At 37.5% G+C, this 27,640-nt stretch overlaps 1 protein-coding gene across 4 annotated transcripts; it reads right to left on the bottom strand.

The window, feature by feature from the left end:
• Positions 1 to 25,628, bottom strand: UBA3 (ubiquitin like modifier activating enzyme 3). Of its 4 annotated transcripts, XM_080672453.1 has the most exons (18): positions 25,558 to 25,628; positions 25,334 to 25,375; positions 23,480 to 23,600; positions 21,862 to 21,942; positions 17,083 to 17,165; positions 14,848 to 14,928; positions 11,114 to 11,157; positions 10,452 to 10,516; positions 10,004 to 10,159; positions 9,180 to 9,282; positions 8,931 to 9,044; positions 2,723 to 2,776; positions 2,187 to 2,223; positions 2,020 to 2,101; positions 1,585 to 1,685; positions 1,403 to 1,466; positions 1,255 to 1,309; positions 1 to 935 (listed from the first exon to the last, which is right to left on the bottom strand). In XM_080672453.1, the coding sequence occupies exons 1-18, from the start codon at positions 25,575 to 25,577 to the stop codon at positions 847 to 849; spliced, it is 1,392 nt and encodes a 463-aa protein (XP_080528579.1). In that variant the 5' UTR covers positions 25,578 to 25,628; the 3' UTR covers positions 1 to 846. The 4 variants fall into 4 exon arrangements, with proteins under 4 accessions (XP_080528579.1, XP_080528581.1, XP_080528580.1 ...); XM_080672455.1 differs by lacking the exon at positions 21,862 to 21,942 and having other exon boundaries at positions 154 to 935; XM_080672454.1 differs by lacking the exon at positions 25,334 to 25,375 and having other exon boundaries at positions 154 to 935; positions 25,558 to 25,610.
• Between the last annotated feature and the right edge of the window lie 2,012 nt (positions 25,629 to 27,640).

Here is a 27,640-nt window from a genome sequence, read left to right as displayed (position 1 = left end):
AATTAAAACAGTAGATATTTACTGTGGCAAAAATATTAATGCAGGTGCCACAAAAAATCTGTATTAGTAATTCTGCTATACATTTAAAAATTATTCCTACATTACTACAGAACTACTTATTACTCTTAATATATTTTTAAAAGATTCAGTGAGAAAAGTAGACAACATATGATTTTATTAATAAATAGTGTGAAAGCATCAATGATAACTTTTCTTTTAAACAACCATGTCTTGACTTTAATGTTGCATATACTGGCCTCTATGGCACTGCAAGTAAATACATGAAAATATTTCTCATTTCCATGCACAGGTATTCAGCTCTAACACCATTTACAAATTATCATGGGCAAGGTAACCTTTGCAAAAGTTAATATTCATTTGAACAGCCACGATTAAATGAATATTAAAACAAGCAAGATACAGTCTATGTTCAATATGCACCAGATGTCAAGTTGTAACATTTAATGTTATTTAGAACTTAATTTTCTTATTCTCTTTAAAGGGACTTTTGTATATGTGGGTGCTCAAATGGAAACTGAGGAATGCACTCTTTGACCGTAATAACAAAATTCATACACAAGAGGGTGTTTGTCTCCTCTAAAAGAAGCAATACATTTTTTGCTCATAATCTCTAAGCATCATTTCCCATATTATTAATGAAAATGCTTACAAGCACCAACCCCAAATTCTGTCTTCAAGGGAAAGTTATTAAAAAAGAGTGGCTCATTATATTTAAAAAGAAAAAAAGGTCAAATTTCAGCAATACTAATGCTAAAAATAAATTTCTTAGCATCCACAAAGTATAGTATTTCCATACATTTTATATTATGTGCAGATTTATTTTCCTTAAGAAGTAAAATGAAGTTTGAATAGTACTGTCTGTGGTGTGGTGACATCAGCAACTGCCAGTTCTTGTCCATCAACAAGTCCCAATTCTAAAACGGAAAAAGCATAATTAACCCAAGGGGGGAAAAAAACTCAACAAAAACGATAACAACACACAGATACACAAACTATAGAATATTATGGTTGAGATAAACATCAGTAAAATATATTGATTAAAGGAAGTAACATATTTTATTTCTTTAGAAATTTTCATGTATTCTACTAAAAGAGCAATTAAATCTATTATTTCTAAAGATACAAGTATTTAAGATGATATCATTATATGAAGGTATTAACAGTAAATCTAAAAGGAATTGTTACTTTTACCAAAAAAAGAAGTTGATTATTAAATATACTCATTTAAAATACCTTTCAATGTCTTGGAGAGATTTGGCCTTGTTCGTTCTTCAATAGAGGTTACTGACTAGAAAACAAAATTATTTTAATGTAAAACACATTAAATGAAATTAGACTTTTAATGTAATTCTGAAAGAAATAAAAACTGAACACTTCTCACCTGTAAGTAAAGGGTTCTATTTTTTCCCTCTAATGTTGCTGTGATGGCTGGAGATTTCATCTGTCTAAATATAAGTATGAGGGGAAAAATCAAAGATCACTTTTTAAAAAACAATTCTAGTTTTAAAGTTTTAAAATCTCAAAAATTATTTCTACAACGTAACAGAAGTCCAGAACACTTACAGAGAAGCACTATTGGTTAGATAATCCAAAACCTCCTGTAGTTTTGCTGATGGAGAAAACTGAATATTTTGCGGAAGCTGGCTACAAGCTGGACAGTTTTCCTACATGTATGAAACACAATAAATCACAGCGGCACATGCACCAATAATAGTATCTTTATAATAATGAAATAAAAATGAAGCTGTTTTATAATCATGCATATTTCCTATGAGCGAATGTTTATGCTTGAAAAATCTATGCTTTTCATAATAGGCCATTTTTCCTAAATTACTTTGCTACATAGTATTTCTTTCAGGCTACACTACAAAAGATATATAGTAACTAAGGTTCTGAAAGCTAGATAATACTTAGGGTATGGGCAAATTCATTTATTAATATTTAAAAATCAAAGCATGCATGATCAAAAAAAGTTCCCATTAGTACAATACTACCAACCTTTCTCTCTGCTTCAAATGTGTATGTGTACAGTCCATCTACATCATTGAATACCAAGTAATTATTAAGGGGAATATATGCGCTGTAATGAAAAGATGTCCACATTTATATAACTGAACCAGATCAAAACAGAAATTTACATCAATATTAAAAATAAAACTCATTACCTTGTGGCTATTTTAAAAACTTCAGTGGCACACACAGCTGAAAAGGGGAGAAAATAAAGGTGCTTTAACTCAATGAAAATTAAACATTTAAAATTAGACGTTTTTTAGAAAGTTGTAAATCAGAGCAGATAAATTTACAAGGCTATTGATTAAAAGTAGATTAAAATTTATATGCTCTTATTTTTAAAACACTGAAAAAGTAACATTTTATATTTGTTTTGGACAATCCAAGTAATAGAGTAATGTTTTCCTTCCTCTTCAGATTAATGAGCAGCCTGTTATAATGATTAAACAGAAATGGTATGAAAATGTCTGCTTACTACAGACCACTATGTGATATAATGTAAAACAAATTATATACAAGGCCTAATAGCTAATTCTTTTTTGGACAGCTTAATTATACCATCCATCCTAAAAGATATCACATTCCTATCACACCAGTTTTCTGAGATCAAGAAGCTGCAGAAATGTCAATTTAGATATCGAATCAAAAACTAAAGGCAAGAAAACAGTAAGTGATGTCCTTTTTTCCTCACCTGCAATGACTGCATTTGTGGAAGCTACTGCAGGAATGATTCGTTTTACTACCCCTGAAAAAACATACGGATTAAAACACGATCATTTCTTTCAAAAAGTAGGTATCTTAAGTTAGGCAATACAATTTATTAAATAACATTTTCCACAACTTGATGTGTCAGGCTTTCAAGTGACAAAATAGACTTAAGTTGAACCATGAAGCAATCTTCTTCTACATTCCCATCATTTTGTAGCATGTTCAGATTCTTAAGGAAGTTACAGTAGCAAAGAAAAGTTAACTCTTCACTAAGCTTCACAGATGAGACCATGATATATAACAGCTAACAATGAGGGTGTTGTGTTCCAAGAACATTGTGAAAATTAAATAGATATTACTCATTTTTCCTAACATCCTTATGTTGATCTTCTTACTCTGATTTTAAGGACAAGGAAAATGAGGTTGAGAGAAATTATATCACATTTACAGCTATATACCTAGTAAGTGATGGGGTGGTATATGAAACCCAGATCACCCCAAAGTGCATAATCTTAACTGATATATGATATAACACTATACTCAGGAAGGTTTGGGTAATCTTCATTTCACTCTACAGCTTGCACTCCTCTATTGCATAGTTCTCTATTTCTACCCTACTTTTTATATCAGCACTCAGATTAGCAATGAACAAAGCTCTACCTTAAACAATTTTTTAAGTAGAAAATATTGTATTTTATGACTACATTTGAATTGTTCACTTTAGAAAAAACTACTACAAAGGCAAGTACCTATATTAGAGTATGAGGGAGCACTGAAAGATGGGACTTCTGGTGTAGACAGGATTCAAAAACTTCAAAAAAAGGCAATTTCTTAGAAGACATGAAGTCAGTTAAGTCTGGAAAGCTGTTTTTAAAAAGTTAATTCTGACCACATGATTATGTGTAATTCCAGAGCAGAAGTAGGGAGAAGCTAACCTGATGACAGTTAAACTGGATATTCTCCAGTGAGCCACATATAGCAGGACGTAGTGAAAGGAGGAGCGGGTAGTCACAAACAGTAAGGAGTAGAAGAGACATTGCCCAGCAAGAACCAGAATGGCAGCATAGGTAAACACCAGTACTCACCACCTCCCATAACTACATCAAAATTACAATTAAAATGCAGAACAATCATCATTCAGAACCACCTGAAATCTGACTATATAGAAGTCCTGCAACTAGAAAAATAAAGAAAGTATATCAAGACTGGTAGGAAGGGCAGAGGCACAGAACGAGTTGGTCTGACACCAATGTGTGGTGTGGTTTTTTGTTGTTTTAAAATATTTTTATTGATTTCAGAAAGGAAGGGAGAGGGAGAAAGATGGAAACATCAATGATGAGCGAGAAACATTGATTGGCTGCCTCCTGCACGTCCCACACTGGGGATCAAGCCCACAACCTGGGCATGTGCCCTGACCGGGAATCAAACCCATGACCTCCTGGTTCATAGGTCGATGCTCAACCACTGAGCCACACCAGTCGGGCAGTGTGGTGTGTTTTTAACTGGGATATCTCCCCTGCAGAGGCATTACATGAGAAGCCATGGTTCCCAGGTCTACACCAGACCCCCCAGCCCAGGGTTCCAGAGATGGGAAGAGAAATCCCCAAAACTTTGGACTGTAAAAATCAGCCGGGATTGTTGCTGAGTGACAGGGAGGATGCTGGAGACCCAGGCAATTCCTCTTAAAGGGCCACCACACAAACTGACACAGTCCTGCTTCCACTGAGCTCCAGCCCTGAGGCAATGACTCAGGAGGGATTCAGGGACATACAGGGAGAAACTGGATTGTCTGGCATTGGAGCAAGAACTCAGGGGTGGCTTTCTCCCAAGCAAGGGTACTCAAAGGGGTCATTGTTCCTATGCTGAGACCTCCCTCCCCTGGCCGTGTCACAGAGCTCACTGGCAGCTGTATCTGAGTTCCCATCAGCATGGCTCACACTGTTGGCTCCACGCTGGTGATTTCCTGAGACCCCACCCCAACCAACTTGCAGGCCCACCCAGGCTGTTTGCAGTGGCTTTTCCATATGAATGGCCTGTCCTGACTTAGTCTTCAGACTTTCCTAAAATCTCTCAAACAAGCAGCAACTGCCATCAGCGTGCCCCAAACCCATTAATAAGAGGCACAAGACTCAGCACTAGCAACAGCCTGCCTTGCTTCACAGGTTGGCCTCACCTGGGCACCTCCAAGCCCAATACAAATAGGAGAAATCTGGATCTCTCTGTAACTCTTACCGGGCAGCCCCAGGCAGTGGCTGACTTTGCACCTCCTGGGAGGCTCCAGAGTCACTGCACCCAGTGGACAGTTTCAGACCATACCAGATTACAACTCTATACATTCACAAGCGACACACTCAAGGAGCAGACCCAGTGAGCACAAACACCCCACTTAAGCAAGACCTGTTCCATAGGGGTGTTTCCTACACAGCAGCTCTCACACTGTACTCATAGCTGGTCCTCACAGCCAATTGGCAGGGAGGTCAATTCCTCCCAGTGATGCCAACAGCAATCAAGGTTCAACTACATGAAGAGTGTGCACACAGCCCACACAGGGGCACACCTAAATTGTCCAGCTCAGGTGACTGGGGAGGCTGAGTCACTGGCCCTACAGGACACCTACTATACAAGGCCACTCTACCAATTCCAGGAGACATACCAGCTTTACCAATACATAGAAACAAACACAGGGAAGCAGCCAAAATGCAGAGACAAAAGAAACATGTCACAAATGAAAGAACAGAAGAAATCTCCAGAAAAAGACCTAAATGAAATGGAAGCAAGCAAACTATTAGATACAAAGTTCAAAACAATGGTTATAACATTGCTTAATGACTTAATGAGAGCGTCAATGGACTTAGTGAGACTTTCAAGGATGTTATTGAGAGTTTCAAAGACATGAAAAAGGTCCAGTCAGAAATAAAGGATACACTAACTGAAATGAAGAATAATTTACTGGAACTCAACAGTAGAGTTGAGGATGCTAAGAATCAAATCAATAATTTGGAATATGAGGAAGCAAAAAACCCAATCAGAAGAGCAAAAAAAAAAAGAATCCCAAAATATGAAGACAGTGTAAGGAGCCTCTCAGACAACTTCAAGGGTACCAACATTTGCATTGTGGGGATGCCAGAAGAAGAGAGCAAGATATTGAAAACCTATTTGAAGAAATAATGACAGAAAACTTCCCCTACCTGGTGAAAGAAATAGACTTACAAGTCCAGAAAGTGCAGAGTCCCAAACAAGCGGAACCCAAAGAGGCCCACACCAAGACACATCATAATTAAAATACCAAAGGTTAGAGACAAAGAGAGAATCTTAAAAGCAGCAAGAGAAAAGCAGTTAGTTACCTACAGGGGGGCACCCATATGACTGTCAGCTGATTTCTCAACAGAAACTTTGCAGGCCAGAAAGGAGTGGCAAGAAATATTCAAAGTGATGAATAGCAAGGACCTACAACTAAGATTACTCTACCCAGCAAAGCTATCATTTAGAATTGAAGGTCAGATAAAGAGCTTCACAGACAATAAAAAGCTAAAGGAGTTCATCACCACCAAACTAGTATTACATGAAATGTTGAAGGATTTTCTGTAAGAGGAAGAAGAAAAGTAAAAAAAGGCCAAAAATATGAATGAAAAGGCAATAAATACATATCTATCAACAACTGCATCTAAAAATCAAAATAAAAGAACAAGGATCCTAATGAATAAAATAAACTGATGAATAAAATAGAACCTGAGGCATGGAAACATGGAACAGACAAATTTCAGAGAGTAGGAGGGAAGGGGGCCGAGAAGAGATTACCCAAAAATCTTATATGCATACTAGAGACCGGGTGCACGAAATTCCCCTCAGCCCAGCCTGCACCCTCTCCAATCCAGGATCCCTCTCACAATCCTGAACTGCTAGCTCCTAATCGCTCACCTGCCTGCCTGCCTGGTCACCCCTAACTGCCCCACCCTGCTGGCCTGATCGCCCCTCACTGCCTGTGTGCCAGCCTGGTCACCCCTAATTGCCCCTCGCTACTGGCCAGGTTGCCCCCAACTGCCCCCCACTGCGAGCCTGGTCACTCCTAACTGCCCTCCCCTGCCGGCCTGGTCACCCCTTACGCCCCCCCTGCCGGCCTGGTTGCCCCCAAATGCCACCCCTCTGCCAGCCTGGTCGCCCCTGCCAAAATGATAAGGACTCCCCGTACCCTCCACCCCTCAAAAAAGCTGGACTTCACTTCTCATCTTACTTTGTACTCCTTGTGAAGAACCTTAATCACCAGGCTGCAAAGCATTCACCCTGCTCAAAGGTACAGAGGGATGAATGAGAATACATATGAAAAAGAGTTTCCAGTTCCTGATCAGGACAAACTGAATTCATTTATTAATTCAGACCATTACCAAATGTGTTCCATATGCCAGACACACTGCTCTAGGTGTTACGAAAAAAAAAAAAAAAATCACCTGCTCTCATAGAGCTTTCATGCTGATGTGGGGGATTAACACTCAAGTAAGTATATTAGGAAAGTTCAAATACTGAAGAGTTCTATGAAGAAAAATAAAGTGAGGTATATGTTACAGTTGGGATGATCAGGGAAGACCTTTTTCAGGAGGTGATAGTTTGAGCTGAAACCTAAACCCTGAGAAAGACCCGGCCATACAATGACCTAGGGAAAGAGCATTTCTGTAGATTAAACAGCAAGGGCAAAGGCCCCAGAGCAGGGATGTATATGAGTGTGCGAGTGTGCAATATTAATATTCCTTGCAGAGAAAAATGAGACTAGCATTAGTTCTGAGCAATTATAGAAAGGTAAAATACCGAATGGTTAAGAAGTCATTTTCAGTTGAATGATCAGGAGAACTGGTTAGTACCTGAGGGATAAGCAGCCAGGCTCGAGGGGGTCCAAGAAAGAGCAGTGCAGGCATAAGGATCAGGAGCATATTAGAGCTCTAACATAGGAATAAGCTTGCTGTGGTCAAGGAACACAAAGCAGGTCAGAATAGGGGGAGTTCAGGAAGCAAAAAGCAGTAAGAATGGAATTTTCAAATGACATTACTACGACATCAGTATATATAAGAAAATAATCACAGAAGAGAAATGGATGATTTTCAAAAAACTTGACAATGACCTTGGAAAAATTCTATAAAGGATGAACTGTGAGTTCCTAGATCAGGAAGCATTGATCCTTAAGACTGAGCACTATGATTGTACACTGAGACAAGTCCTCTTGGGACTAGTCTCATTTAGTCACTCTGACTAGCTTAGAACATCTGGAAAGGTCTTTCATGACATCCTTGTGAACAAGACAAAGAAATATGAAGTACTCAAGAAGGCCTGATCAATAGAATGAGATAAAACCTAAAATCTAGGGCCAGATCAGAAGCATGATTCAGATGTCAATTCTCTGCCAATTTAGTCTTACAGGTGAAGCTTAGCAATTGCATATATGAAAGAACTTCTAGATTCTAGTGGGCAATAACCTCAAAAAGTTGAAAATATAGGACCAATGTAAACAACAAAAAACCCTACTCTCCTCTAAGGCTACATCAATTATCAGAAGGCTGTTATCTTAAATAAGTATATTTTATATATTCTATGTAGATTCTAACCTAATTAAGAGGATTATGGATAACTGAAATATGGTTATAGAAAAACAACATGATGGGGACTTAAAAGTCAGGTGCATGTCAAAGGGTTAAAGGAACTAGGGAGGTTCATGGCAGTGATAAAAGATTTGGAGGGAATGTGACCATGGTTCTCAATGTGTTAAGTGCTATTACTTAAGGGAGTTAGGTTTATACATATATGGTATACCCTGGGACAATACTCAGACCAAACTAAAGATGGAGATTTCTGCTCAATATATAGAGTAATTTTCTAACAGTCTTGTCCAAGTGTGAAACAGACTGCCCCAGGAGGTGATAAATTGCTCTTCATTGAATGATAAAGTGAATGAGTCGATTTCCAATACTAAGTAGATAAGATTCAATGATTTTATCAAAGTCCTTCTAGCTAAGTAGTAGTATGGATTCTGCTGAACTCATTTCCAACTGTGGGGCATCTGAAAACTTTATTCCCATGGTACCTTTACTGAACTTCAAATGGGTGGTAGAGTCTAAAATAACTTATCATTTATTTCCTCCAAATATCCCCAGCCAGTAAAAAAAGGATCGTCCCAAATCATAATTCATGACAATTTGCTAACTTACCTTGAGTGAGTCTATATGTAACACCCCTAATGTTATAGTGTGATGCTCTCTCTAGGGATTTTTGGAAAATCCACTGAATATGATCAGGATCATCTCCATCTAATGGAACCCCTTCTGTTAGGGGAAAACAGGAGAGAAAAACAGAAACAGAAACATGAATCAACTTGGTTTTTATGTAATTATCCAAATGAATAATATAGACGAATAAATACTTCATGTAACTCTGGATTATGAAATTAGGTTCCTTACCTCCAAAAGGATGCTCCTTAGACCACTGCAATAGCCTTACATACTCAATACAGTGTTCTGGTAGCCTGGGCATAGATGCAATGGTGCACATGGGAAAATTAACCTAAAAACCAAACCCTTTTTAGTGGATTTAAGACAATGACTTATTTTAAAATTTAACTTCTACTTATGATTTATTTGTAACAGTTTGTTATAATTCACCTTAGCCCTCCACTTATAGAAACAAAACTTTTATACCATTAAGATTTCTAAAAGTATCTGAGTCACTTCACTCAGGTTTTCCCTATGTAAATTTAACTTTGTTAGACTGTGTGAAAAATATGTTGAATAAATTCTCAAATTTGTTATGTTTACCGATCTAAATCTGAAGGTATAAAACAGAAGCAAATTCACAGAATTAAATTAATTCCAAGTGAATACTCATAAATAGATCAAAATTCTAACTGTCCTCTAAAGTGGATACATAGATGAAAGAACCTCATCTTTGGAAAGATCATTCTCATCCCTGGTATGTTAATTTCCCAGAAACAATCACAGGCAAGGAAAATAGATGGTAGCTCTATCTAACATACAATTTTAAAACTGGTCCCTTAATCCCTACTCCCCAAATAAAAAATTAATACATATAAATTATGAAAACAATAGTATTAAAGCTATATTTTTCCCTCAAATAGAGCAAATTTCATATTTTATTTTTCTTCTCAGCATTTTAAAAATATGGTTACCCCTAATTAAAAATCCGAAATATTGAATAGACTTAATATTTCAACCGTAAGTCCATCCCAAGATACTGTAAAACAAATGCAAGTGCTTTTTAGGGTTACCTGTGGGGGATACAGCTCCAGTGTGCATTCAATACAAGCAGTCATTCCAGGCAGAATTACCCGGGCATTTCCTTTAAAACCTTCTGTCCCCCCATCTATTAAAGGGACAATGGAGCTTGGGTCTAATACACCATCTTCATAATTGAGAAGAGATATCTAGGAAAATTATTTGAAGGGTTTAAAAGGAGAGGGGATAAGAAATCAAAAGATAAAGCATGCTGTCAAGTAATTCCACAAATCAATAGCATGACTGAATATTAATATATCAAATCAAGGGATATTAGCAATATTGGGCCTCACCTAAAAATTAATGATAGCAATAAACAAGTACATGAACTTAACTAAAATTAAACTCTGATTTTTAAAAAATATGATATGCAATTCTAATTTTCAGTGTGTTAAGAGCAACAGCAAGAACTTCAGAGAACTGCAACACTAAAGTCTTTACCAGCATGCCATTTATCCATCTTCTGGCTATGATAGAGTCCAGTCCACATACAATTATATGAAATTCTATAAGAAAAAAAATGCAAGTTTAGTTTTTAAAAGTGCCATGGTACAACATAATTTACACCTTCTAAGAAAACACATACATACAAATCACGTTTAGCCCTAGAACATTTGTTAGAGCACAGGCCTGAGGGCAGGTTCCATTCCAGTCAAGGGCATGTACCTCGGTTATAGGCTCAATCTCCAGCCCTGGTTGGGGCACATGCAGGAGGCAACCAATCAATGTGTCTCTCTCACATCAATGTTTCTCTGTCTCTCCCCCTTCCTTCCACTTTATCTAAAAAAAAAATCAATGGAAAAAACATCCTCAGGTGAGGATTAACAGCAACAACAACAAAAACAAAACCCACTTTTTATTATCACACACACATATACAAACATCTCCTAATCCTTGAATAATCCTTACTCAAGTCAGTGCAGAAAAATGCAGTTAATGGTGTCAAGTAAGAATTGAAACAATGGCACTGTGCTCTTTTCAACTCGTCAAGAACCTTACTGAAAAGCAACACCAAGAGATGAAAACAACTAAATAGCCTTCAAATAGCTACCAACCAAGTAATAGAATTTAGTGAGAGATGAATATCAAAGAGAACAACTTACGTCGATAGAAAGTATCATTAAAATCCTGGATCTTGTTGAAATGTCTGAATATAAGTAAAGGAACTTGAACTGCTAAATTTGTAATTTGTAAAGTGAATTTGAAAATACCATAAGGAAAAACTTATAAATGTATATTTAAAACAAGAAATAGATTATAAATGTTCAAAGTAGTGGAATTCAAGGAATATGACAAAATGAACACAAGCACTTCCTGACAAAATCACTTTTATAACATTCCTCTCCCTACTTAGTCTCCCTCTCATCCCTGAACCCTATATCATTTAATTATATTTATGACTCTGTAATATTTTCTACTTGTTTTTATATCAAATCCTGAGCCCTGGGAAATCAGAATGTGTGTATCCTCAACCATCAGCATCAAGCCAAGAGACAATAAACATTTAGCAATGGGATCAAGCACATCATAGTTCCTATTTAGCTGGGTGATTTTAAGAGTTACTACAAAACTAATTAAAAACAAACAAACACCCCGGCTGGTGTGGCTCTGTGGTTGAGTGTCAACCTATGAACCAGGAAGTCATGGTTTGTTTTCTAGTCAGGGCACGTGCCTGGCTCAGTCTCCAAGGGGGGGGGGGGGGGGGGGGGTGTGCAGGAGGCAGCTAATCAATGATTCTCTTATTACTGATGTTTCTATCTCTCTCCCCCTTCCTCTCTGAATAAAAAGATATTTTTAAAAAACACACAGAAGATCCCAAAAAACAACTTTTTCAATTGTCAATGATTTGTTATTATTGTTTTATTGGGGAGTGGAGAGAGAGAATTCTTTCTTCCTCTCTCAGTTTACTAGTTTTTTAAGTCTCTTTCTTTTATCCAACAAAACTCTACCAGCAGTCTCCTCCTGCCTGGGGGTGCAAAAGGAACCCCCTTCAAAACTGGCTGGGCATCAACCAATCATAGCACTTACCACTGTAACAACCCATATGCATGCAAAGCATTTAACTGTCCTAATGGAGCAATTTTGTTTAATAATATATGTTATACTTCTCTAAAATTATAATAAATAATCCATTATTCATGTTCTTAAAGCAAAATAGAAAAAGAGGAATAAAACTTTGGCCTACAAACAAAGCTATAAAAAATAAATTCAATACAAGCCCTCACCCAATCAGATCTGTTTCTTGAAGCTAGGCAAACAAGGGACATCAGTGACAACTAGAACAGAAAGATCAAGAGAACCCAAGCAAACACTGGAGGGGCAGCAATGAGGGAGGGACCTAAGTAGCCAGCCCAAAAAAGCCCATCTCCTGGATTTCTAGAAAATGCCCCGTTTCCCAGATCTAAATAATGGGGATAACAAAGTGTACATGTTTCTTTCTCCTTAACTGGGGCCTGTATTTGCATCTTTATACCTTTTATTTAGAAATAACAGATTCACAGGGAGTTGTAAAGAGAGTACAACCTGCATCTTTCACCAGATTTCCCCCACTGGTTATATCTTACATTAGTAAAATCTCAAAACCGTGAATGGGACATTGGTACAAGTGTGTATCATTCTGTCATGTGTAGACTTATGTAACCACCAGTCTAGACACACAATCAATCAGCACAAAGATCTCCCTCCTGCTACCTGTTTGGAGTCACACCTTCCCTGCCCCCACCATGCCTAACCTCTGACAATCACCGATTTATTACCATCTCTATAATTTTGTCATTTGAAGTGTTATATAAATAGAATCATACAATAGATGACCTTTTGAGATTGGCATTTTTCATACTGCATAATGGCCTTGATATCCATCCAAACTATAATGTTTCATAGTTGGTATAATTTTTATATTGAGTATTATTGCATAGTATGGCTGTATCACATTAAACAATTCATTTGACGGATGTTTTGGTGTTTACAGTTTTGGGCTACTACAAATAAAGCTGTTCTGAACAATCGAGAACAAGTTTTTATGCAGACTTAAGTACTCATTTCTCTGGGATAAATGCTCAGGAATGAAATGCTGGGTGATACAGAAAGTGTATGTTTAGATTTTTCAGAAACAAACTACTTTCCAGATGGCTATAGTATTTTACATTTCCCACCAGCAATGAGCAATCCAGTTCTTCTGTACTTTTGCCAGCACTTTTTAAATTATTAAATGTTTAAATAATTAAAATTATTATAATTTTTAATTTTAGATAGTCTTATAGTTGAGTGGTAATATTTCAATGTGGCCATAATTTGGATTTCTCATAGCAAGTGATGTTGAACATCTTTTCATGTGCTTTTTACCACCTTCAGTGAAACATCTTTCTTCGTTGTCCATTTTCTAATTGCATTATTTTTACTGTTGAGTTCTGAAACTTCTTTACATATTCTGAGTCCTTTGTCAGATACCTGCTTCCTAAGTATCCTCCAATATGCAGCTTGTCTTTTCATCCTCCTTCACAAAGTTTTTAATTTTGATGAAGTTCAATTTATCAAATTTTTTATGTATCATGCCTTTAATTTGGTCAAAGAACACGTCACCAAACCCTAGATCCCAAAGATTTTCTCCTGTTATCTTCCAAAGTTTTGCAGTTACTTTTTGAGTTAATCCATTTTGAGTTACTTTTTGAGGTTAGGTCAAGATTCATTTTTTTATCTATGGCTATCCACTGGCCCACAACAATTTCTTAAAGAGATTATCCTTCCTCTGTTAAACTGTTTTTGACCCTTTGTCAAGTATCAATTGGCCATACTTGCATGGGGCTATTTCTGTCTTGTCTACTCTGTCTTACTGATCTGTGTCTCTCTCTCTGGCAATCCTACACAGTCTTGATTATTGTAACTACATATTAAGTCTTGAAATTAGATAGTAACCCCTCCAATTTTTTTTTTCAGCATTTTAGGTATTCCTTTGTCTTTCTATATCAACTTTAAAATAATCTGGTTTGTACGGACAAAAATTTTCCTGGGGTTTTGGCAGATTGTGTTAAACTTAGATACAAATTTGGGGATAAGTGACATCTTTACTTTGTTGAACTGTCCAATTCCTAAACATGAAATCTCTATTTAGATCTTCTTTGATTTCTTTCATCAGCATTTCACTGTTTTCAGCACATAAATCATTTACTTATTTTATTCACACCTAAGGTGTTTTTCTTTATGTGGTTATAAATGGCATTGTATTTTAAATTTCAGTTTTCACGTGTTCACCGTTAGTACACAGAAATATAATTGAATTTTGTATGCTGACTTTGTATCCTGTATGATTTTCTACATAGCAAATCCCATCTCCTGAATTTCTATAAAATACTAAAAATTCCCCTGATCTAAAGGTATGAAAACCAAGAGAGTGAATACTCTTTTTAAAAACATACTTCTTATAAAAATAAATTGACTTTGACAGACTTCCATTTGGTTAATAATATACTGACTCTCTCTTTTGTCTGCTACTTTAAGGAGACACAAAGATTAATTGGATCCAGCCTAGGGGCTTAGAGTCTAGTAGAGGAGATATGCAGCTGATATTGAACATAAGGGCAATAATGCAGAATAAACAACAGAACTGGTTAAAATAAGCTTAATTTAAAAATTAGTATAAAAAATGTATACAACTTTACAAAAAACACTGGAAGATAGAGCAAAATATTATCAGCAGATAGCTCGGTAATAACTTACTGCTACTGATCTTTTTCTTTTTGCTTATCTGTATTCTGTGTTAAACGTGTCTTTCATAGCACAGAAAAACTCACAAAAGCTTCACAAAATCAAGTAATTTTTGTGTGTGTGAAAAGGATACGGAATTACAGTGCAATTAGGAATTCTGTCATTTAGAAATTCTGCAGCAACTTCAGCTTTAGGTCTTCCAACATCTTTAGGCCTATAGGAAAAATTATATTTCAATTATTATTCATGATATAAATCTAGATGAGCTACATAATTTCAAACTAAAAATATCCATGTTGAGTTTAATTAGAGGACATTTAGAAGAAATATTTGTATCTAAGTATTTGGGATGAACAATCAAAATGTCAACCCTTGTTTATGTTCCAAATTAAGTACTGACAAGTCTATTTAGATGAAAAAGAGAAGTTTTATTCCCTTAGGTCAGTGGTCGGCAAACTCATTAGTCAACAGAGCCAAATATCAACAGTACAACGATTGAAATTTCTTTTGAGAGCCAAATTTTTTAAACTTAAACTTCTTCTAACGCCACTTCTTCAAAATAGACTCGCCCAGGCCATGGTATTTTGTGGAAGAGCCACACTCAAGGGGCCAAAGAGCATGTGGCTCGTGAGCTGCAGTTTGCCGACCACCGCCTTAGGTAAAGCATAATAATGGCATGTTTCCTGGCCATTTCTCATTGTAGCATTTCTCAATGTAAAAAAATAATTATCCCAGGCCTAGGGCCTTCCAAGTATCTACCCTGAATCCCAGAACTTCAAGATGTTACTATAAAGGTCTTGGCTGAAATATACATAATGAGATTCATTCTAGGGATGCAGGAACCTTCCCTTATCACAAGTAATAAATTTTGTGTCCTGTAATAAGCTGGCAACCCATTTTTGAAAAAGGAATAATTCCAAAGGCATTATCTAAAATTCAAATGTCACTAATATTTTCATGAAGCTAAAAATACAAGGCCTCAAAAGATCACTCCTAGATAATAACCATATTCTCCCTTCTAATCTCAGTGCATATGGCATATTCTTTCCTAGTACTTCCTCATTCTCCTCACAGAAATCATTCCCAAATATATACATAGTAAGTGCTTCATTACTACTTTACAACATATTTTTGTCATATACATAGGTCTATCGTACCCACTGGACTGAACACCTGGGGAAAAATGACCATATTCTTATCTCCTTCATATGTAAGTACAGAATAAACACTTTAAAAATAATAAAAAATTTTTAAAAAATCAATGTGATTAGAAATATTTTATTTAAAATTGGAATATTAAAGAACCCGGCCAGCGGGTTCAGTGGTTGAGCGTCGACCTATAACCAGGAGGTCACGGTTTAATTCCCGGTCAGGGCACATGCCCAGGTTACAGCTCGATCCCCAGTGTATGGCATGCAAGAGGCAGCTGATCAATGATTCTCTCTCATCATTGATGTTTCTCTCATATATACATTTTTAAAATCTTCATTCATTATTTTAGCCACAAATTGAAGGGCATGACCATTATTATGATAACCAATTAATTTAATAGTGTTTGTGGTTTTTTTTTAGAACATTTATACAGCAAAGTTAGACTGGCAAGGACACCAAAACTTTTCTATAGAGAAGGGAAATTTCAAGGGTTAAAATATAAAGAAATAAATAAAAGTTAAATGAAGAGTTCACATTGTAACAACATTTCAATAACTTGACTTAGTTTAACCCATTCTTCAATCTCTTTAAGAACTTCCACAAAGGTTAGGTTTTATACCTATCTTAAATCTCTTATCTTTTCTGCTAACCTAACCTCACCCTGCATACCCAGGACTAACTGATTGCTTTCTGCCAGTAACCTAATCACTAGAAAAAGAAAAGTAGTTCATTATCTCTCCACATCTATAATTCTTTAATTAACAGACACTTTTATCTAGCCACTCAAACCCCTAAATGTTACATACTAAAATTTATTAATGAACTTTTCCTCAGAACTACATATGTATGCCACTTCCAGTTCTCAAAAGTATCTCTAACAAACCATTCCTAGAGGACTCTGTATTTCATGTATGTCTAAGGTAATTATCCCTTTCTTCCATTTCAATTGCTCCTGGCTTTTTCTACTTCATTCTTCATCTCCTTTCCCCTTCTGTAAAAAGCTCATATTCCATCACAACTTCATTGTCCCTGAGTCACCATGCAGATTTTGGCTCCCATGTCCCCACCAATGTATCTCACTAGGGCCTAATATTCCAGCTGCTGTTCTCTTATGAAATCACCAGTAGGAGGAGGCTGAACTTTGTGTCTTCGGAGCACAATCACCCCCAAATCACATAAACCTGTTGAAAATTTCTGTTAGGATATTAAAACTTACCTAAATAAAAACTGCCTATTTAAATTGGAAACATCTATAGTGTCCATGTCTATAACATGAATCTGTCTAAAACCAGACAAAGCCTGTGGGAATAAAAAAATCCAATTAAGCAGAAATTCCCTCACATTTGAAAAATTTGACATTTATTTTCAATGTAGTCCTAAATCTACAAATTCTCAATAATAAATTCTGCATAATCATATTCAATTGTTAAAGAGACTTGCGAAGCATATATAACATTTATGTTCCTGGAAAGGTCAAAATGTGTAACTGCTCAGTTTTAGTCTATAACCAAAAGAGAACAATTCAAAATTTCAACAGTTGTTTTATAATCTCATAAACACATCTGTAAAGTTTATTGCTTTGCTACTGCTGGATACTTTAATTTTACTAATCTTACTAATTAATTACACTTACTAGTCTTTTTTCAGAATATTGTTATAAGCAATTCATACAAGCTTTATCTTAGTTTATATAACATTAAGCATGCACCATTCAGAAATAACTATTATAAGGTACATATGTCACACAAACACACACACTCACACACAGATACACTGCACATGTAAAAGAAATATCTTAAAAGTATTGAGTCAAGCCCTGGCCGTTGTGGCTCCAGGGTTAGAGCGTCAGCCCGCACACCAAAGGGTCTCGGGCTCTATTCCTGATCAAGGGCATGTACCTGAATTGCAGGTTTGATCTCCTGCCCTGCTCGGGTGTGGGAGACAACCAATCAATGTTTCTTCTCTCCCTACCCCTCACTCTCTCCCTTCCTCTCTCTCTAAAATTCAATGGAAAAAAAAAAAAAATCCTTGGGTGAGGATTGACAACAACTAAAGTATTGAGTCAAGAATAAGCAATCAGCCCTAGCCGGTTTGGCTCAGTGGATAAGAGCGTTGGCCTGCGGACTGAAGGGTCCCAGGTTCAATTCCAGCCAAGGGCACATGCCTGGGTTGCAGGTTCGATCCCCAGAAGGGGGCGTGCAGGAGGCAGCCAATCAACGATTCTCTCTCATCATTGATGTTTCTATTTCTCTATCCCTCTCCCTTCCTCTCTGAAATCAGTATTTATTTTTTTTAAAAAGAATAAGCAATCAAAACAGCTAGAAAAAAACTTTTGTGTGTCAGTGATAATGTCCTGCATTCTAACAGTACAACCACTGCTCAAATTTACCAGAAGCAAAAGATGGAAAAAAAATAAGTTTCGCCAAAACCGGTTTGGCTCAGTGGATAGAGCGTTGGCCTGCGGACTCAAGGGTCCCAGGTTCGATTCCGGTCAAGGGCATGTACCTTGGTTGCGGGCGCACCCCCAGTGGGGGGCGTGCAGGAGGCAGCTGATCGATGTTTCTCTCTCATCGATGTTTCTAGCTCTCTGTCCCTCTCCCTTCCTCTCTGTATAAAATCAATAAAAATATATTTTAAAAAAAATTTAAATAAAAAATAAGTTTCATTAATTAATTATGCTTTTCTGGTCTTGGTCAGTGTAAGTGATCTAATTAAATCACTTGTTAATAATTTTCCCATTTTTTCTGCCCCTATGGTAACAAGAAATCCTCAAAAGAGTTGTTTTAGTCTATAACCAAGCAAGTCTATACTTGCTTTCTCAAACTCTCTCTGGTGCTTATACTCTAACCAGGTGTGGAAAACCGTTTTCCTGCCAAGGGACATTTGGATATTTACAACATCATTTGCGGGCCATACAAAATTATCAACTTAAAAATTAGCCTGCTAGCCCAGTCAGCATAGCTCAGTAGTCGAGTATCGACCTGTGAACCAGGAGGTCACAGTTCAATTCCCGGTCCGGATACATGCCCAGGTTTCGGGCTCAATCCCCAGTGTGGGGCATGCAGGAGGCAGCCAGTCAATGATTCTCTCTCATCATTGATGTTTCTCTCTCTCTCTCCCTTTCCCTTCCTCTCTGAAATCAATAAAAATATATTTATTTTAAAAATTAGCCTGCTATATTTGGTCAAACATTTAATTAACTCATCCCTAATGCCTTGGCAGGACCAGACCAAATGATTTCGTGGGCCTTATACAGCCCACGCCTGCTCTAAACAAATGCTCCCTCTCACCACTCCACTGAAAACAGCACTTGTCTAGGTCACCAGTGAACTCCATGCTGCCACCTCCAGTGACCTGAACCGTCGGAAGTACTAGTATTTGGCACTGTGTGGATCAATTCCTAAGAACACATTCTTCACTTGGTCACTACACGCATGAGAATTTGTACACTTTACCACATTCAGTTTTCCTCATGCTTTACTGGCTAGATTCTTGAGAGCCCTTGTGCTTAGTTCTGGTGATCTCAAACAATCTTTTTTTTTTTTTTTTCAGACAATCTTATAAGCATATCAACAGATATCTCAACTTAACAGTTTCCAAAACCAAACTCAACCATCTTTTTCACCAACCCCACCAAATCTGTCCTTCTCCCAGCCTCATGTCAGTGAATGCTACATCCATCTTTCCAGTTGCTCAGGCCAAAAACCTTGTGTCATCCTTGACTCCTCTCTTTCTCTCCTGTCCCGCAACCAAACCATTAGCAAATCCTGTTGACTACATCTTCTGACTGCCTCTCACTACCTCCAACACTACCACCCTGTCCTAAGTCAGTCATCTCTGGCCTAGATGACTGCAACAACCTTCTACCTAGCCTCTCAGCTTCCTCCTCTATGCTTCCTTCAGTCTTTTCTAAATACATCAGCCACAGTGATCCAGGTTAAAAGTCAGATCAAGTCAACTCATCTGCCTAAACCTCTCCCCAATGACATTCTGACTCAGAGAAAAAGGCTAAGTTCTTAGAGTAACCTCCAATGCCTTTTGTGGTATTAATTTGAAACATCTCCATCTCCCATTATCTCTGATATCCTCTCCTAAAATACTTCCCTTACCTACTTCTGCTTTAGCTATAAGGACTTCCTTGCTGTCCTTGAACAGGACAATCATGCTCCCACTTCACAGCTATTGCACCTGCTGTTCCCTTTGTCTAGAATGTTCTTGCTCACCTCTTTGCTCAAATTGCACCTAAGCCCATTCCCTTTCGATGAGGCTACCTATATTTCATCTTTCCTTGCTCCAAAACATTTATCATCATCTGACATACTATGTGTTTTACTTATCTTTTTCCTTCCACTAAAATGTAAGCCCCACAAATACCTGCCTATATTGTTCAATACTATACATGCCTGGTTTGTTGGCTTGATCCCGGTAGGCAGCATGCAAGAGGCAGCAGACTGATGCTTCACTCTCACATAGATGTTTCTCTCTCTCCCTTCCTCTCTAAATATCAATTAAATAATAATAATATTGTCATACTCTTTTTTTAACAATGAGCCTTGGGGGGCTTACAATCAATTTATAAAAAGATGTGTATCTCTTATGTACTGAAATAAGCAAAGTAACAAGTGGTAAAATTAAAAACCCTATTTTCTTCTTTTGTGTAAGAGTGTATTACAATGCAATAAATAACATGGCCACCTAAAGCTGCTTGAGGACTACTCTTCAGATCTAATCTCCAATTACTTTACATTTAAAATGAGTATGTATCTCCTTTGCAAATAACAGCTTCAAAATGGAAAAGGTTAAGCATTAGGGAATATGTGCATGCAATGCCTATCAAAACCACTATCTACCCTTCCCTTCTGGAACTCTGGTTCTCACACTGCTCGAGAATTTATATCTGATAAGGTACTGACATTTGGGTACCCCACAGAGTACATCATACATATTGCTATTTATTTAGTGTGAGTTGTCTCCCCAGTGAAACTTCATATTCATTAAGGACAGAGACCATGATGATCTACAATCCCCACAGAACCAGCACAGCATTAAGTACCATGAAGTCTATTAAGTTTTTGCAGTTTCACTAGGAGTGATGTTAGTGCTTCCTAGCAAAATTAACATGGCTGTTTATATTTAAACTTTAGCAACATGGCTGACTTTTTAGGTATTTTATGTGGTTCTTTTACTCACTTCATTTTCTAAGGAGTCTACTCTAGCATTTCCACTTTTCTACACATCAGTAGAAGCCTGGCATATATCAGCTCTCAATCAATTCTCCTACTATCCATCTTTGTTAAATAAACTGATACTTGTCAAGAAGAAAAAAAAAAGCTACTTTGTGGTTATCAGAAGTCAATGAAACTAATTAATTAAATCACAAATTATGGATTTCAAACCAGTATAAAAATAGTTTTACTAAATAGTACCCTCTTAAAATGATAGTCATTAAGAACAAATTAACCATGGTTCAGTCAACACTTGACTAAGAACTGATGATCTGGATTAGATTCCCGGCCCATCACTATCATCTAAAACAGTGAGGTAAGCCATGTAACCTCTCAGAACCACATCTCCATCTACTAGTATATAACATGAGCCAATGCCCTCTCTATCTAAGTGGGTCATCTTAAGGAGCAAAAGAAATAATCAATACTTGCGAATTGCATGTTAAAATATGAATTTCCAGTTTTGTTATTTGAAATTAATGAGTGCTTTGCAAGAGGATGCACAAAGATTTCTTTGATAAAGAGCAGAGAAGAAAACAGAAGAATGTCTATCAATGACTTTATGTTGAACACTTTATAATTTAAGACTGTCTGGAAGCTGACTTGGTAAACTTATCTAACAAAGGCTCAAGACAGAGGTTAATAATCATAATAAAGAAATTTCCTCAGTATGACAGAAAAGGAAAATTACCACGAAGGAGAAAAAACACATAATGTATACACATGCATGTATATATATATATACACATATTTACATATATATATATTACCAGATTTTTCAGGAGCTCACATCCTAAGCCGCCAGCTCCAATGACTAGAACTTTACATGTATCTAACAAAAACTGAAGAGACTGTAAAGAATGAAAAGGCATATTAAAACCTAGTTATAAAAAACATAAGCTAATACAACAAGCCATAATTTCTGATGTTCCCATGAAAAATGCAAATGAGGATCAAGAGCAGACTTTCTATTTAATAAACTCTTTTAAATTTATGAACAAGGTAGAATCAGAAATTCTATAACCCTAATGATTTCAGAGCATTTCAATTTCAATGTGTTTACATTGACTCTTATTGTATGAAATTAAAGGTTATTTCTAAAAAGAAAAACTATGGCCCTAGCCGGGTTGGCTCAGTGGATAGAGCGTCAGCCTGGGGACTGATGGGTCCCAGGTTCGATTCCAGTCAAGGGCACCTGCCCAGGTTGCAGGCTTGATCCCCAGTAGGTGGCGTACAGGAGGCAGCCAATCAATGATTCTCTCTCATCATTGATGTTTCTATCTCTCTCTTCCTTCTTCTCTGAAATCAATAAAAATATATTAAATAATAATAAAAATAAAATAAAAAATAGAAAAACTATGGCTAGTTAAAGGTTATCTTTTTTTTCATCTTGAAAGGGGATGAAAAGCATAAAATTCGTTATTTAACTGGCTTCCTAAAAAGAGAAAAGTATAAAAATCTTAAGAACTGAGGATCAAACACTGCACAAGGTGTTTAAAGGTCTTCAGGAAGAAAAAAAACAGATAAAATTCTTAGAAAGTTGTATATCAACAGAAATACAATTCAAAACAATCACTTAACGAAAGTATCTTAAATAATCAGGCAAAAAAAAAAAAAATTCAAAAGCACAGGAAAGATAGAGCCAATGAAAGGCAGAACACTGTCAATTCTGCCCAAAGACTAAAGGAGAGAAAAATAATTCAGATGAGATACTGGTCAAATCCAAGAGTTTGTATCTTAATTCTAGGAGTAGAAAAATATTTTTATTTCAAAACAGTATCACCTTTACACACACGAAATAACATAAAATTTTATTAAAAAGGATACTTTTTCTACCTTGTAATAAAAAAAGTCGTATCTAATTGAACATTTGCTTTAAGTCAGACACTATCTGTCCAAAATTCCATTCCTGTTTTACAGAACTCATATAATTTTTAATATTAGTTATATTCAATTAGTTATACTCAATCTTAAGATGCTCAGTTGAATTAAATTCCAAAATTTAAATAAGCATACCTGAGGATCAAACACTGCACAAGGTGTTTAAAGGTCAAAAGTAACTTCTAAGAGCAAAACTAAAAAGGGGAGTGTGTCTCAGAAATCATTTTAAACTAAAATTTAAAGTAAAATATAAGTTAGAATTTTAAATGAGATTATAAAGTCATTTTACTAAAAATATGTCAACATATTACATGAAAAATATAAAAATGACTTAAATATTAGCCATTCAAATAAAATCAGTTGCAAGTATTCAACTTAGTATTTCAAGATAACTTACACAATTTTATTAGTATTTTTACTATAAGAGCAAGTGAAAAAGAAAGCATCTTATTCTTGAAACAAAACTATTAGAGGAGTTATTTAAAAATAAAAATAAATGTTTCTCACTTCAGTGCTCGGTTCGAAATCAGGGTGTGTGAAGGGTCCAGATCGCTCGAGGAACTTCTTTACATGGTTCCAGCGACCTTCCCAGTCTCCAGTGTCCCCACACCCACCATCAACAGCCATTCTGCACAGAACACAGTAAATTCAGCTGCATAGGTCAGTATGAAAAAAACCCACACCTACAACTATTATGGCTTCCCCAAAAGAAAAGGTAACACCAGACCTGCTCAAATAAAAAAGGAATTATTTAATGTGATTATGCTTATGCTTTTAATTTTTTTCTTGGCTATTATAATTTATTTAAAGGTAAGAACTGCATGTGTTTGATTAAATAAATCAGTCTACTTGTTTCTGGGTTCCTAAAGCAAGCCAAAATCAAACTTAGGATATTGTTTAATCAGTGAGAAATGGGCTTTTATACATTTGGAATTTATAAAAGATCATTGCAAACTTCCCCAATCTGTTCCTTCAACACACTTGGGTCAGGAAATATGTTATAAGAAAATAAATATGTAACTCCACTTTCAGAATTGTGATGGTTCATATCTAATATAACTCCTGTGTCCTTTCCAAGTTTGAAAGATGTGATTTAAAGATCTTTGATGAAAGGAATTTTTCATACATTTTTATCTGAAACAGAGGTCCCAATTTTCAAAAAAGAATCTCTTTTAAAACTACGAGATGGTTTTTGTTGCCACTGAACACAAAAAGTTTTAGGTTACAATTATGCCACATATAAGCATTTGAAATCTTTTGTATCACACAACTGAGTGTGTTCTAAGACTGGACTTCTCTATCTACTTTGTAATGATTTTTAGTTTTCTAATTTCCTATAACTCCACAACTTCTACATTCAAATATATTATTAACCTCTATCTACTTTGTAATGATTTTTAGTTTTCTAATTTCCTATAACTCCACAACTTCTACATTCAAATATATTATTAATACCCGTTTTACAAAAGGGACCAATAAGTATGGCCTGGCAATAAAGACCTTGGGTTTTGATATTACAGCTCATTTGGTTCCATAATTAATAGGATTGTGACCTTGAGTAGATTACTTAACAGCCATAAAACTCATCTATAGATTTTTATAGCTACTTAGGGTAAGAATGAGGTAATCCACATAAAAGGCCTTAGTACGATACTTCGCATATAACAGTGTAAGGATTCAAACTTTATCATTTTAAGCAAAAGTGGGAAGGAAAGGCGGGAAGAAGTGTGAAAAGAAGCTTGTCAGGCGTGTCCCCTTGCAATTGCAATTCTACCTCGAGGGCGACACCTCAAGCCTAAAGCACTGCTGTGGGAACTGGCCCAGAAACGACTAACTCGCCACACCCACCACCCGCCCGCGCAGCAGGAGCAGCGATTGTGCAGCGTGCGCCAGTTGGGAACTGTTTACACCTGTCTCACCGCACAAAATTAAGCACCTGACAAGAAGCAGGGCGTGTGGTAAACGGGCAAAATAAGTTCTTTGGAGTCAACACTCCTTTAGGAGCCAATTATTCTGCAAAAATGACACAAGTGCTTAGTCCGATACCATAGAAAGTTCTCAGTCTGCAATTAAGACTGTCTCCACGTTTACGAACGACCAGTATTCGTTTCGTGTGCAAGTAAGATCCCCTTTCCCAAGGTCACGTCTCTGACCACGGGGACGCTGGAAGAGGGGCGCCAGGTGGTCCCCAGACCTGTGGTCAAGCACCGGCCGGGCCCGGGCGGGGACCGAGACCGCGCGGCCTGTGCTCCGGGTGCCCCCATCCCAGCCCCCCGGGCCCGCTGCGGCTGGTCCCCTAGGCCTGGGGAGAGGGGAGGCGGGGGTCCCCGGAGAGGGCCCCGGCCTCCCGGCAGCACTAACTTCTCAGCCAGCAGCTCCTCTATTCTCCTTCTTTTCTTCTCCCTAAAAGAAAGAGAGAATAAAAGAAGGGTCAGCATCACGCTACATACTGGGCGCCGCGAGAGGACAGGGGGCGGGGAGACGGAGCGGGAGGTGGGGGGACCCCGGGTGGCGGCGGCGACCGCCCACCGCCGCGCTCGGTCACAACCCAGCCCGGCCGGTGCCCGAATTGCCCGGGTACTTACGGCTCCTCGCCATCCGCCATATTGTTCTCCGCCTCTTCCCAGGTGCCCCCACGGCGGGCGGGGCCTGTCTGATAGAGGCGGGCAATGCGTGGGGGCGGGGCGGACAACGGGGTTTGAAGGGGGCCGGAGGGCGGGGCATGTGGGGCAGAGGCGGGCCATGCGTGGGGGCCGGAGAGCGGGGTTGGCTGGGCCCGAGGGCGGGGTTGGCGGGGTTGGCGGGGCGGTCGGGTGGACTTCGCTGATACTCCAGTGGGCTTTGTAATTCTAGGGGCTTAATCACAAGGAACAACAACAGCCTGTAATTACTGGAATCGAGAGTCTAGGTCAGTGGTCGGCAAACTCATTAGTCAACAGAGCGGCAAACCGCGGCGGCTCGCGAGCCGCAGTTTGCCGACCACTGTTAATCCAACTAGAAAGAGAAGCATATTTAACATTTTGGGAGAGGGAGAAGCAGTTCATGCTCTGTACCACTATACCTGGCTTTTTTCCCCATTTCTTTTGTTATTTTTATATTATTTTAAAAATATGTCTTTATTGATTTTTTTAGAGAGAGAGGAAGGGTGAGGGAGAAGAGAGAGAAAGAGAAACATCCATCAGTTGCCTCCTACACTCACTCTAAATGGGGATCGAACCTGAAACCCGGGTATGTGCCCTGACCTGGAATTGAACCAGGGACCTTTCCATGGTTGAGCCACACTGGCCAGAGCTCTTTTGTTATTTTTAAACCTCTTTGGGGGTTTGAACAAATAAATAAAATTACACTGAACAGATGTTTACTGAATATTAATTACTTATGATCAATGAATAATCACATTATTACTAACACGTACTGATGGCTTATGGTCATGCGATACTGAGCAATTGAAAGGTAACAGTTCTTGATCACAGTTCCTCAAGTTCACTGATCTCTCCAACAAATGTGGGCCCTACTGGGGCCCCCATGTTGGTCTTGACCAAGATCATTTATTCATCTTACCCACAGTGCAGCTTCTTGAAATTTGTAAACCCCAGGGAACTCTTCCACACTCTCTGACTTCCTGTAACTCAGCACCAAGGCCTGGCACATCTCTAGATAGTACTCCTCTCACTCTTTGGTATTTAAGTTAGTGTTTTCACTACATTGCAAGGTTCTTGAAGGCAGGGCAAGGCTGCATTCTTCTCAACTTGTCTCTCAGAACGTTTTCATAGAGCCTTGAAGGGATACAAAATATCTTTGACATCACACTAAAAATTTTCGACCTCTTTTACCCTACCAAGTCTACCCAGCTACAACTACAACAATAAAGTTGCAACAAAATAGAGCAAAGTTAGTGGGTGTTCATTATGAAATCATAGAAAACAAATCAGGTTAAAGCACTATTAATACCATGATACCAAATGAATCATGAGCTGTGTTGTTATTAATAGCAATAACAGTAATATCTAACTGTGAGCAATTACTATACACTATACACTAAGCATTTCCCATTCACTCTTACTCAAGTACATGGCAGATGTTCTTAGTATAGCCACTTTACACATGAAAAAACTGAGGCTGAATGAAACTAAGTAATTTCTCAAAGTCACCAGCAAGAAATGGAGCAGCTGGGACTAATTTTGCTCTGATTTTAAATCTTCCCATTTTTCTAGAATCAATAAAATGTGAGAGCTCAGGAATACTAGTATTTTCACATTTTAAACTTTATTCAACACCAATGACAGCAGTATTTTCTTTTTTTAATAATATTTTTATTGATTTTAGAGGGGGAGGGAGAGGGAGAGAGAGATAGAAACATCAATGATAAGAGAGAATTATTGATCAGCTGCCTTCTGCACGTCCCTCACTGGGGATCGAGCCTGAAACCTGGGCATGTGCCCTGACCAAGAATCAAACCTGTGACCTCGTGGTTCATAGGTCGATGCTCAACCACTGAGCCACACCGGTCGGGCTGGAGTATTCCTTAAGAGTCATTGTAGGTTCCTTAACTGCCTTCTAAATCATCAAGGAAAATCAAATTATGTCTTTTAGACTTTGCTTTAGGTATATTTTATTGTTTTCTGGCTTTTTTGAAAAGTGATGGCATGTGGATAGTGAATTGTTTTT

Source organism: Plecotus auritus, assembly GCF_963455305.1.
Source record: "Plecotus auritus genome assembly, chromosome: 6".
Classification (NCBI taxonomy): Eukaryota; Metazoa; Chordata; class Mammalia; order Chiroptera; family Vespertilionidae; genus Plecotus; species Plecotus auritus.
The sequence above is the reverse complement of the archived record's forward strand: the minus strand, read 5'-3'. Positions and strand labels throughout refer to the sequence as shown.

Bases quoted from the DNA above. Each gene is read 5' to 3' on its own strand.
- UBA3 (XM_080672453.1), bottom strand. From the start codon at position 25,577: ATGGCGGATGGCGAGGAGCC. The intron at 21,943-23,479 runs GTGAGAAACATT...CATTCTTTACAG, and splicing joins ATTTCGAACCGAGCACTGAA to TCTCTTCAGTTTTTGTTAGA. The intron at 9,283-10,003 runs GTAACCCTAAAA...TTTGGTTTTTAG, and splicing joins TGGAGCTGTATCCCCCACAG to GTTAATTTTCCCATGTGCAC.